The sequence below is a fragment of the Neovison vison genome, chromosome 4 (genome assembly GCF_020171115.1).
Source record: "Neovison vison isolate M4711 chromosome 4, ASM_NN_V1, whole genome shotgun sequence".
In the NCBI taxonomy this organism is placed as follows: domain Eukaryota; kingdom Metazoa; phylum Chordata; class Mammalia; order Carnivora; family Mustelidae; genus Neogale; species Neogale vison.
The window spans coordinates 68,321,125-68,335,206 of NC_058094.1; the positions used below are offsets into that span (position 1 = coordinate 68,321,125).

The window sequence follows — 14,082 nt, forward strand, 5'->3', positions numbered from 1 at the left end:
AAGCTCTATTACAAAGTTCTAATCATCAAGAAAGTATGGTACTGGCACAACACAGACACACAGATCAATGGAACAGTACAGAGAACCCACAAATGGACCCTCAACACTATGGTCAGCTAATCTTGAATAAAGCAGGAAAGAATATCCAATGGAAAAAAGACAGTCTCTTCAACAACTGGTGCTGCGAAAATTGGACAGCCACATGCAAAAGACTGAAAGTGGACCATACATCCTTACACCATGCACAAAAATAGAATCAAAATGGATGAAAGACCTAAATGTGATATAGGAATCCTTCAAAATCCTAAACACAGGCAGCCACTTCTGTAACCTCAGCCACAGCAACTTCTTGCTAGACACTTCCCCAAAGGCAAGAGAAACAAAGGGAAAAATTAACTACTGGGACTTGATCAAGATCAAAAGCTTTTGCACAACAAAGGAAACAGCTGACAAAACCAAAGGACAACCAACAGAATGGGAGAAGATATTTCCAAATGTCTTATCAGATAAAGGGCTTGCATCACAAAATCTATAAAGAACTTATCAGACCGAACACCCAAAGAACAAATAATCTAACCAAGAAATGGGCAGAAGACATGAACAGCCATTTTTCCAAAGAAGACATACAAATGGCCAACAGATACATGAAAAAATGCTCCATATCACTCGGCATCAGGGAAATCCAAATCCAAACCACAATGAGATACCACCTCACATCAGTCAGAATAGCTAAAATCAGCAAGTCAGGAAAAGACAGATGTTGCTGAGGATGTAAGAGAAAGGGGGACCCTCTTACACTGTTAGTGGGAATGCAAACTGGTGCAGCCACTCTGGAAAACAGTATGGAGCTTCCTCAAGAAGTTAAAAATAGAGCTATCCTACGACCCAGCAATTACACTACTAGAGATTTACCCCAAAGATACAAACGTAGTGATCCAAAGGGGCACCTGCACCCCAATGTTCATAGCAGCAATGTCTATAATGGCCAAACTATGGAAAGAGCCCAGATGACCACTGAGAGATGAACGGATAAAGAAGATGTGATATAAACATATAATGGAATACTACTCAACCATGAAATTGCCATTTGTAATGACAAGGATAGAACTGGAGTGAAATAAATCTAAGCTAAGTGAAATAAATCAATCAGAGAAAGACAACTGTCATATGATCTCACTCATATGCGGAATTTAAAAAACAAAACAGAAGATCTTACGGGAGGAGGGGAAAAAATAAAATAAGAAAAAAATCAGAGAGAGACAGAAACCATAAGAGACTCTAAATCATATGAAACAAACTGGGACTTGCTGGGGGGAGAGGGGTTGGGGGTTAGGGTAAACTGGTGATGGACATTAAGGAGGGCAAGTGATGTAATGAACATGGGTATTACATAAGACTGATGAAACACTGACCTCTACTTCTGAACCTAATAATACATTATATGATAATTAACTGAATTTACATTAAAAAAAAAAAGTAAAAGCATATTGGTTAAAGAAAAAGCCAGTTTGCCAAAAAAGAAAAAAAGAAAAAGAAAACCTATCACATGTTACAAACAAAAATAGACTTAATAAATCATATACTGTTTTAGATTGGTCGCACTGAGTCCCTCCACTAGGATATAATTATTTAGCTATATTTCTTTTCATGGAAAAGGCTATTTCAGTATTACAATTTCACCAACAATCTGTTAAAAACTTTTCTCAAGCATGCTACTTATCCATTCTAATATATGCGATTTTACAATAAAATCCTGGTCCAAAACTGAGGAATTACTGGATAGGTTCTGATTTATGTGTAATTCCTTTTCCTGAAGACAAGAACAACAAAACACAAGAAGAAACAAAAAACTCAAGTTGAAACTTGCCTTATATGAATTTCATCATCACTGTCAATGTGTAGCAACCGCCCTTGTAGACGCCGTTCTTCACTACGAAGCTGTTTTCTCATTTCTGATAACTCCATAATTACATTTTTTTTCTCCTCTGCAAATTCACATTAATAAGTAAAAATTAAAACAGGCATAAGCATAGAAGATTAAGCATTAAAACATAACCACACTTACACAAAACTAAAATGCTTAGAGACAAAATTTTATGAAAGTTATTTTTAATGTTTTATAAATACAGATCATATTTATGAATACTCATAAGATACACACATTTCTGAAAATACAGGAACTGCCAGACTTTAGAAATATCTTGGGCTGGGGAGAGAGCAACTATAAAGAAGCAGCACAACATAAGAGAGTTCCTTTGCGGTGATGCCGCAGTTCTTCTTGTTCGGTTTGTTTTTTTTTTAAGATTTTATTAGAGAAAGAGAGAGAGAGAATATAAGAAGAGGGGAGAGGCAGGGAGCCTGATGTGGGGCTCAATCCCAGGACCCCAGGATCGTGATCTGAGTCAAAGGCAGCCACCAGGCACCCCTGATGCCACAGTTCTATACCTTGATTGTGCAGTAGTTATACAAATTATACAGAATACAAATGCACAGAACTACACACAAACACAAACCCACACCAATTACTTTGTGTTAAAACTGTGAGACCCGATGGAGGTCTGTAGAGCATACTAACCAAGCCAAGTTCCTGATTACTGTTCTATATAAGATAGTACCACTGAGGGAAGCTGCAGGAAGGTACACAGGACTTCACTATGCTCTTCTGCAACATTCTGTGAGTCTTTAATTATTTCAGTAAAAAGCTTAAAAGAGAAATATTACAGGTTACAGACTTAATAGTTAACTCTACCTTCTGCACGGAGCTGGTTTCTCCTGGCAGGTACTGGAGGAGACTGTGCCCTGGATATGGAACTTTCCTGTTTAACAATCATAACAAAGATATATTCAGTATGTCTTCCCTATTCAGAAGCTTGAAAAGAATAATTTTTTGAAGGAACTATATGTAAAAGGAACCAGATTCCCCCCCATCCAACCTATACACTTACCTAACATGTGTTTTTCCTTCCCATCACAATGGAAGTGTCCTTGCTTCATCCAAATATAATCCTGTCACCTGTTCTCTGTATCTAGTAAGTGACTACGACCTCCTCCAATCACTCTATTTTCTCAGCTTGTGCTTAAAAGTCTCTTCCTTCTTGTGTGCCTGGGTGGCTCAGTTGGTTAAATGACTGCCTTTGGCTAGGTCATGATCCTGGAGTGCTGGGATAAAGCCCCACATCGGGCTCCCTGCTCCACAGGGAGTCTGCTCTGACCCTCCACTTCTTATGTTCTCTCTCTCTCTCTCTTTTTCTCTCTTTCAAATAAATAAAATCTTTAAAAAAAAAAAATTTTCCTTAAAAAAAAAAAAAAAGATTCTTACCTCCTCCTTCATCATCATCTACTATCCCTTCTCTACTTCCCTCCACAGCCATCCTTTCAAGAACAGATGCAACACGGTGTCTACTTTCTCATGCCCATTCACTTCTCACCACACAGATACTACCTTTGCTTCTACCCTATCACTCCACTAACACAGCTCTTACCAAAGTCACCAGGTGATCCCCAAATAACACATTCAATGGGCATTTTACACCCTATACTTGGCCAGTAGCAACTGATATTGCCATTCTCTGTCATGTTCTCTATCTTTATTTCCTTTCTCTGCTTCTTAAATTTTTAATTCCCTGGTATTCCAATCTCAGCTCTTTTTACTTCCCCCAAATTCATCCAAGACGACTGTACTAATATGACAAGGAAATGTGTTAGTGGCTTCCAAATCTACAAAACTAGTCGAGAGCTCCTTTCTTAGCCACAAACTGTATCTTCAACCACCCACTCTATATAAATCTAACAAGAAACTTGAAAGTTGTCACTGACACTTACCCCCACAAACATAGTCTGTAAATGCCATTACTTGTGTCTCTTAAATATGTCTTAAAATTTTCACCCAATCTCAGTTCTTAGTGTCACTGGCTTTGAGTCCTGAAAGTCTCACAACTGGACTCCTGCAAAACCACTGTAACTTCTCCCCATGTTTATGGTCTTACCCAACCTCTAAAATACATCTTCACACCAGTGTCTGAGAGAACGTTATATAAAAAAAATATGGCCATTCTCCAACTTATGACATGTCATTCTCCTACTTAAAGTATTACAAAGCATCCCCATTCGTTATCTACCACACACCTATTAAATCAGAATCTCAGAGGGTGGGATTCAGGACAATGTTCTAACATTTGCTTTGTCTATTCTGGTAATTAGTCCATTTGGTATTCACTCATTTATGGGAATAAAGCCAAATTCCATACAACATCCTACTTATGGCTTGACGTCTAACTCTGTTGACGCCCTGGTCAGGCCTTCTGATGCCAGCCCAAACCATGGTGTATTCTTCTCCATGTGTGTCATATGGTTTACACTTCCATGATTTTGATTCCTCCTCATTATGGCAACTTCCTACTCATTCCAAGAGTCAACTCAAGGATCAACCCTTCTGAACATTCTCCTAGCTCTCTTTTGATCACAGCTCAGTCGAAAGTTTAAGGGACTTCATTAGCATAACTACAGCTAGCCAGATAATATATTACCAAAGAAAAGGCCTTGAGAGGGTTGGACAAAAACCATTTGCTAAATTATACTCTGTCAAAAGAATTTAAACTTTATGGCACCAAGCATTATCAGTTATAGCTGATGCAACAAATAAATGCAAACACTGTCTATATTTCAGAATTGAAAAACTATAACATAGCTAAATATGATGAATAAAAAAAAAATCTCATTCAATTCCCCTCATCGGAAATAACTTAGCTAAAATTAACAAATCAAAAGAAAAAAATATGTACCTGAATAAAGGAACTTATAATGCTGTCAACTGAAGGAGGTCTTTGAAGTCTGCTTGCAATTTTGTTCTGAAGAGCAGGAACTACAGGAGAAGGCGGTCTCAAGCGCTGGAGGAAAAAAATTATACATATATATATGTACATACATATATATATGTGTGTATATGTATACACACACACGCATATATAAACAAATATATATATATACACATGTACCAACATAAGTATGCAAAAACACAGACACACATACATGTATGTATACATATATATGTGTCTGTGTACACAAACACTCCTAAAAGTTAATAACACCATTTAGGGAGTTCAGAATGCTATTGCTTTTATTTAATAAAATACTTTTTACCAAAACAAAGTCAGAAAGTCAATTATGTAAGATCGAAAACATCAGTTATGATAAACATAAATTGATTTAGATTTTAAAACAAAAGGACTCTCAGATTAGAACAAAAAAATTCAACAAACATAAGTAAAGCAACAGCACACCAAGTATTAGGAAAACAACAAAAACAAAAAATAGAACTAAGAAAAACACTTGTCTTAATAATAAAAAGAAATAGGACAACACAAAACACAAAAACTATTTTCTGGAAAATAATATAAATCAATCTATAAAACCTAGATCCCTTGTCACCAAGAGCATCACAATGAGGGAATTTTCCAGATCACAACAGCATTCTATGTCTCCATAAGAAATAAAAGAGGGTCTCAGTTTACGGCATAATAAAGTTAACAGCTCCCAACTTCACATTAAAATCAAACTGCAGAGAACATAAAGCTTCCCAACAAAATCCAATAATAATTATCTGGTTAAAAAACAAAAACAAAACAAAAAACACCCAGACCAGACTATATGTATGGATGTTGAACTGTTCATTTTGCATAGTACAAAATCAAATATCACTTTCACTGGTGACTTTGACAAAGTTAGAAATAGATTTTCTTTTTTCTTACGACCACTAGATGCCCACAAGCACAATTATAAAAACAAAAGAAACCTTCTAAAAGAGCAAAGAGGATGAAGCAAACAAAGCATGCTCCACATAGTGAGAAAACAAATAACCATCAAGGAAGCATAAAAGAACAAAAAAAGTCAGAAATTCAATTAATATAATCAATATATTGGGTATGATAAAAACAGATGGATTGATGGATTTAGGTATCACTGCTCAAAAGATAATTCTCTGATTAGGATAAAAAACTGAATTTAAAAAAAAAAAACATAAAACCAAATTCAACAAACCAAATATACAAGCTAAATAAAAAGTAAATGGTGACACAAAGGTAAAAACTAAGAAAATGGACAAAAATATATCAGGCATAAATGAATAAAAGAAAAATTACAGCTAGTAATGATAACTTCATCACTGAGAGCAAAATACATTAAAGGGAATAAAACTGGTTTAAAACTATGGTACTTCACAACTGAACTAGAACATTCATAAAACTGTATTTTCCTAAGGAAAGCATTTTCTCTTAAACATAATAAGAAATTGGCAGGAACATAACTGGAAAACTAACAATTATCTTTTATTTTTAAATAATTTTACAAGAAAATATTTTCTGTGTTTTCCATTCAACTTTGCTATAAGCCTAAGATGGCTCTAAAAAATATAAATGCTATTAATTTAAAAAATGAATGAATGACATTTCAATAATATTTTAAAAGGCAGAATAAATATATATCCAACTTTAAGAATAAGTGGTATTGCCTAACATTACTAGAACAATAAATAAAAAATAAATAACAAACAACAAATAAAACAAACAAAAAACACAGGTGTTACTTATAAATTTTCTCTCAAATAATGTTTCAGCAGATTCTAACTGCAAACACTTACTTCTATCACCATAAAATCCTGAGGTGAGAAATCAGTTAGTGTATCTGAACCCATCAAAAATGGCTCACGTGGTCTGTAGTATACCAAACTACATCATAAGTACACTAGATGAGCCCACTGGTTAAAAGTAGTCTTTTTGTGAATGCTGCTTAGAAGAAATAATGTCTGTATAAATCTAAATTTTTGAAAACCATTTTCTTAAATTAAATTGGGCTAAACGTACATCACATACAGAGTTTTTCAAGATGTGGTCCACAGGCCAACTACATCTGAACCCCCAAGAATGCCTGTAAAATGCAGATTCCTGGACTACCCTCAGATTTATTAAAATCAGACACTTTGTATGTAAGACCTCAAGATATATTTTTAACAAATCCCCAGGGATACTTATGCATATAAAATTTTTTGAAATACAGCTTTGAAAAATGACCAAGGGTGTAAACTGGAGGGGCCAAGTATCTTCCTAGAGAGAAAACCTCTGTCTGATAACTTTGATTGACCACACATGTAATGGTGAATATCAACCAGTCTCAGATACTGACTTCAAACCAGTCCACTGTGACCCAGCAGTTTCTCTTTAAATTCCCAATCCATCAAGGATAAAAGTGTAAAACAGTAAACATGAAATACCAAATACATTAAAAATTTTTAAAAAGGCATTACACAATTCAAGTCCAACTTTCTTACAGATCCAACAGACACAAAATTACTTCAACAAATTGCTACAAAAGTTTCCAGACACTTTCCATTTCTGTACTTAACTCTTCTCGCGAATAGCTGGCTGGGTGCTACTCCATAGAGCATGGGAACAAGACTGACTAAGATAAATAAACCCCTTATATTCACTGCAGGGCAAAGAGCAGCAAAGCAATGACATGACCTATATAGGAAGTTCAGGGCACTGTACTCAGATGAAGAAGCATGATGGAAGGGAGGGAAAAAAAGCATCTCCTCCACTCTCCCTTTTGCTAAGAAGGCCACAGTGAAAGTGGTTTAAACTACAGGTTTAATTGACATTTTTGTCTGAAACTTACCTTTGTTTCTTCCCCGATTATATTTTCTCTTGCATAGTAGTGTTGAAGCTGCAGATTATGTTTTTCTTCCTCTTCTTTCTTCTTTCTTTCTGCTTCTTTTCGTCTTTCTTCAGCTAACCGAATAAGCTCTTCATTTTTTAGCCTTTGCTTTAAAGAGAAAAATACAACACTCCAAACATACATCCTGTAGTCCATTCAAATACCTGTTGCCTTATTTGTTTGAAATAAAGAGATAAAATTGAAGATACAGATGATATAGTGTTTTTTAACAAAAAGAAGATGTCTATTTAACAATAAAGTATTAGGCACCTTTTATAACATCCTGGTCAGCCTAAACTAATTTTTGGCTTAAAAAAATCATCACTTATCTCTTTTCTTAACTTAGTTTTTACTTCAATACAATAGTATCCAATAAATGGATATTGATCTGAAATTTTCTAAATGTACTCTAGGATTGTTCTTCTTTGTAATACCTTTCCAAGACAAAATAAAAATTTCACTGCCAGGGTAAGTAGAAAAACAATGTAGGAAAAAAATGCACCTCTTCCTCTTTCTCCCTTTTCTTTTCCTGTTCCTCTTCATACTCTTGCTGAATTCGCGCTCTCTGTTCTGCAAGCCGTTTTTCTTCTTTTTCTTCTGCAATTCTCAGTCTCTCTCTCTCCGCTTCCTCTCTTTGTTTCTTTTCCTCAATCTAAAGAATTAAACCTAGTTACTACTTTGGGAAACTAATGAAAGTTAGAATACCATGTAATATTTTGTAGTATCCTATGAATTCAGCATTCATACCCTATTTTTAAGTTCCTAAGTTTTTCAGTTTCCTATATTTATTAGGGAGGCTACATTATGTAATGTTGAGTTATGAGTAAAATTCCAGCTCCACCAAATACTTAACTCACTGAGTGCCTTTAAGGAGACATTCTTACTCAGTTTTGTCATCTGGTAAAAAGAGTTATTAATGTCTATATCTCCAAGGAGTGCTTTATGATCTATACAACAAAACCTCATATTTAACACTCAGTTCCCTCTTCTTCTTACTACACACACACACACACACATTCACAATTACAAAGTCACTCTCCATTACGGGTCACAACCATAAATGGATCACACACCCAAGATATCCACAGAAATGCCATTCCAACAAAAATGCTACACAGCAGGGGTGCCTGCGTGGCTCAGTGGATTAAAGTTTCAGCCTTTGGCTCAGGTCATGATCCCAGTGTTCTGGGATCGAGCCCCAAATCGAGCTCTCTGCTCAGCAGGAAGCCTGCTTCTCCTCCTCTCTCTGCCCATCTCTCAGCCTACTTGTGATCTCTGTCTGTCAAATAAATAAATAAAATCTTTCTTTAAAAAAATGCTACACAGCAGCTCAACAGAAAGAGGAAATCTATCATCTAGGTCAGCTGTTTTCAAGCTGTATAATACAAAGGTACATCAAGGGTCCTGCACCTATTTTACCAAATTTTATCCTACAGCTGAAAAGATTAAAGTTAATTATGTCTAAAGCTGTAATTAAAAATGGTACATTACTTATCAAATTTTAGCCACATAAGGACTTCTGCTGCATTAACTTTAACACTATAACTTTTTTATGCATACACGGAGCTAAGGCTTCCATCTTGGTACAAAGATTTGAACATTTTATAACATTTCTTTTGACATTTAAGATTGGGGATACTTCCTGTCTGACACTTTAGTGTTGATAGTAATAATAAATACCATTTAGACATTTTAAATTTTCTTAGAGTTTTGTGTTAGATTTTGCTCATGAGGGAAAGTTTTAAAGGGCTGCCAAAAAAAAAAAATATGTAAGCCACCATTCAAGAGCAATCCATTCACAGGTGCACTGAGGATTTATAGGCTGGGAGAACTGAAGGCTAAACATAGTCTAAAACTGACATAGTCAAACCTTCCCCTACCACTACTTTTTTCCAGAGAGAAAGACTCTTAGAGCCCTCTAAAAATTTAAGTGCGTATGATACAGGTATGATACTTAAAGTCAGGAGACCTGGATTCAAGCACTGGCCTCACAATTTGCTGGCTCTGCCACCACAGGTAAGCATCCTAGCCTGGATTTTAGTTGCATGTCATAAACCAGAAATAATAATACATTCTTCGGCGAGCCTGAAGATTAATGAGATATTATATGCAAAAGTACCTTCTAAATAATAAAAGGCTATATAATTTCAAGATTGTTTTTCCCCCTTAATTCTACCCTAAACCATGCTAACACTTGTTAAGTATAATAGCAGTTACATAATTTTGACTTGCTGTCATTATGGGCAGTATAGCACAGGGCATTTCAAGTTCAATAGGTGACTCTCTGACCCTCAATCAGCAGCAATATGAGTGGCCAATACTGTAGGACTTCTTTTTTTTTTTTTTTTTAAGATTTTTTAAATTTATTTGATAGAGAGAGAGATCACAAGTAGGCAGAGAAGCAGGCAGAGAGAGAGGGGGAAGCAGGCTTCCTGCTCAGCCCGATGCGGGGTTAGATCCTAGGACCTTAAGATCATGACCTGAGCTGAAGGCACCCCCTGAGCCACCCACGTGTGACCTGAGCCACCCAGGCGCCCCCTGTAGGGACTTCTGACGCCACTCTCTTGCATTCAATATCTCTATCCATTCTGCTGATCCTTACAAAGGTCTTTCTTTTTTTTTTTTTTTTTTTTTAATTTTTAAAGATTTTATTTATTTATTTGACAGAGAGAGATATCACAAGCAGGCAGAGAGAGAGAGGGAAGCAGGCTCCCCGCCAAGCAGAGAGTCTGATATAGGACTCGATTCCAGGACCCCGAGACCACGACCTGAGCCAAAGGCAGAGGCCCAACCTGCTGAGCCACCTAGGTGCCCCTGAAAGGAAATTTTTGAATCAAACTACTAGTGTAAAATTTCGTGTCAAACTTAGATAGAATCTTAGATAGAATCTTCTGACTGCTAGTTTAGCGTTGAAAGTAGAAAGGTGGAGTTCACCATTGTGTTGATCATGACATCTTGAGTCTGTGTGCCCCTGAAGTATGGGACAGAGAAACACATTTGTGTCATTGTCTATCTCCCCATCCGTAGGCACCAAATGGTGTGGAGATCTCAGGAGAAAAAAAAATGATATGATTCTACAGCCATATGCTTTCATTTTAAATGTATATGTTCCCCCAGTTATTGCAGTAAAATTTAAGCATATTGGAAAATACAAATACAGACAGAAAAAAATCTTCTGAAGTCTCCACATTAAAAAAAGAGCACTATTTGAATGTGGTATCTTTTCTTTCTTTTGCATGTGCATAGATGTGTGAATATATTTAGTTGAAATCATATTCTATGTATAATTCTACACCTTGAATTTTCACTTAGAGCATTTTCATGTCATAAAAAATTAGTCACGAACATGCTTTTCCATGGTGACATACTATGGCATCAATGTAGGTCCACCAGAAGTTGGGGACTTACATCCCTACTCTGATGGGTTTGTTTTTTTTTTTTCCAATTTATTTATTTTCAGAAAAACAGTATTCATTATTTTTTCACCACACCCAGTGCTCCATGCAAGCTGTGCCCTCTATAATACCCACCACCTGGTACCCCCAACCTCCCACCACCCCCCCCCCGCCACTTCAAACCCCTCAGATTGTTTTTCAGAGTCCATAGTCTTTCATGGTTCATCTCCCCTTCCAATTTACCCAAAAGCACATACCCTCCCCAATGTCCATAATACAAAGGTCTTTCTATCCATTTCCATTGTTGCCACTCTAGTAAAATACCCCTGCTTCCAATTTTTTAAATCCCTCAAAAATACATCTTAAACACTAGTGCCAGATCAGTCACCCCATACCCATTACATCACTGCCTTATTGAAGAGTCCACAATAATTAGGATTAGAATGTTGACATATTTAAGTAGAACTTTTTAAGGAGAATTTAAGAGGTTGGGATTAGACTGGATAGCCTTTGATATTGGACTAAGGAATTTGGATATTTTCTGTAGAAAAGAAAAGTTACTACCAGTTTTTGAGATAACATGAGAAATCATATCAAAAGGAGATCACCCAGACATAGGATGAATCTGATAATGGGATGTTAAGGGGCATGGAGGTGAGAAGAAAATTAGGAGTCCTTCTCTTTCACCTCAGGCTCCACGCCTAGTATTCAGCACAAAAGTAGACACAGTATGAGTATTCAATCATTCTGTTTGTTTAATAAACCCTGGATACTCAAGTGTCTTCCTTTGGGCATTTCTACCATTTTTTAAATGCTATTTGCTTACATACATAAATGAGGCAAATAATGGCAAAATGTGATTACTTCTGATTTTTAATAATTTACAAACTCTAGTGAGTCAAGAATATATCATTTGGAAAAAAAACCTGATTTTCTACTAACCCATTAAGCATCTAGACATATTCATTCTACGCCTAATAAGTGAATATTTTATTTCATTCAGTTTTATAAATGTCAGAATTCTTTAACAATTAATGATTTAATAAAGTTTAGAAAGGAGTAAGACAACTGGCATGCCTAATATGTCTCTATATTCCTTTTTCAGATATAAATGAAATAATATCATTTTAATACTACCTATATCTGATGTAAATTAAATTATCTTAAATAACTGTGGAGATATTTTAGAATTTATTCTTTATCCTGTGAATAAAATCTTTGCAAGTTTAGTTTATTAAATCCTAACAAAACGTGGCACCTGGGTGGCTCACTGGGTTAAGCCTCTGCCCTCAGCTCAGGTCATGATCTCAGGGTCCTGGGATCGAGCCCTGCATCGGGCTCTCTGCTCAGCAGAGAGCCTGCTTCCCCCACTCTCTCTGCCTGTCTCTCTGCCTACTTGTGATCTATGAAATAATAAAATCTTAAAAAAAAATTTTTACTAAAACTTTGAAACCATGATAAAATAAGCACTTCACCTGAAAACGAAGAAAATTCTTGTATAATTCTTGCTGTTTAATCTGAAGTTCAGTTGGAGGCTCACAAAATATATTTCCCCGAGCAAAAGGAGAGCTCTGCGTTTGCATATAACCTTGAAAGAGAAATTTTGCAAAAAACATACCATTACTCAATGGTTAGAAACTATAAAGGTTAAAAAATAAAGTTTGCTACCAATTCCATATTGTGAATATATGTGCTAACTACGGAAGTCGAGAGGTCAAAAATCAGAAGAGAAAGGCTGAGATTAGAATCTGAAGACCAGCTGAAAACTAATGAGAGAAAGAAAAATGGTGAAACAAAAATAGAGTTGAAAAATCTACTATGTCTATACCTGAAAGACACCAAGGAAACAAAGATAATAGCCTAAACAACTTTAACTACAGCAAAGACTTTAAAATAAATTTGTATAAGAGAAAAAGTACATTTAAATTCTTATGTAAATACCCTCTTCTTAAGAATATTCTTAATTATATATTAAAATGTAGTACGTATACATATATTTTAAAATTTTGTCTTCTAAGACAAATCAGTAATTCCAAGTCTTTCCATCTATGGTTCACAATAGTTAGAAAGCCAGCTCTGAAAACATTTTTTACAAACTAGAATGATTATTTTATCACTGCAATAATTTTTTTAAAAATTTCAAAGTAATGGTATATAACATGAACAATAAAAATATGCTATATATTCCTATAAATAGGATAATACTCTGGGGAAGGATTAAATGATTTCATAAAGGCAACCTGAAAAATAATGATACCCCAGGAGTCTCTCTTCAAATGCAGGGAAGCCTCACATAACTTTTTATATTATTTTTTAGTTACTGACTTAGTCTTTATACCATCAATCGAAAGCGTTTCTTTCTCTCACTCATGCTTTGCAGTTTAGCTGCCATTTAGGCCTATTTTTCCTTTGTGCTTAAGTTTACTAATGCTTACTTGAATAAATCAGCAGAAAGTCAACTCAATACTTAAAACGTTATAATGAAAAGGTGGATTAGCAAAACAAAATTAAGTTTTCAAAAATAAGCAGTTTTTAAAAAATACATGACTAAAATAAAATCATAGAGAAACACATGCTCTAACCCAATGTATGTAGGCATCATAATAAGCAAACACTAAGTCATATTAGTATGGGCTTCATAAATATGGTTCTTCATCCTAGAACCATAAAGTAAAAGAAAAAAATGAACTTGAGGAAAGGCCTCAAACAGGACTAATGAAGAGAAAACATAAGCACACATTATAACATTCAATTTTAAGAAATATTCAAGTTCCCTAAGGCCTTTAAAATATTAAATGCCACATGTGTATGTGTATATGTAAACACACATATACATATATAAACATACATGGCAACAAAACCCTGGCACTGTTCAGAAAGGCAATAGGCAGTTAATTCTGCTGTGATATTTAATCATTCAGCTTGCGTGTTTTCTTGGGAAAGGGTCACAGAAACTTGATTTTTTTCCAGTGTTTTTGTT

At 35.4% G+C, this 14,082-nt stretch overlaps 1 protein-coding gene across 11 annotated transcripts in view; it reads right to left on the bottom strand.

The window, feature by feature from the left end:
• Positions 1 to 14,082, bottom strand: part of CSPP1 (centrosome and spindle pole associated protein 1) — a 170,944-nt gene that overhangs the window by 33,899 nt on the left and 122,963 nt on the right. For all 11 annotated transcript variants that reach the window (XM_044245503.1, XM_044245500.1, XM_044245507.1 and 8 more), the window contains 6 exons: positions 12,578 to 12,690; positions 8,210 to 8,359; positions 7,669 to 7,815; positions 4,782 to 4,886; positions 2,750 to 2,816; positions 1,868 to 1,985 (listed from right to left, as the gene is read on the bottom strand). In XM_044245503.1, the coding sequence (XP_044101438.1) occupies positions 1,868 to 1,985; positions 2,750 to 2,816; positions 4,782 to 4,886; positions 7,669 to 7,815; positions 8,210 to 8,359; positions 12,578 to 12,690 (700 nt within the window). The remainder of the gene's footprint in view (positions 1 to 1,867; positions 1,986 to 2,749; positions 2,817 to 4,781; positions 4,887 to 7,668; positions 7,816 to 8,209; positions 8,360 to 12,577; positions 12,691 to 14,082) is intronic.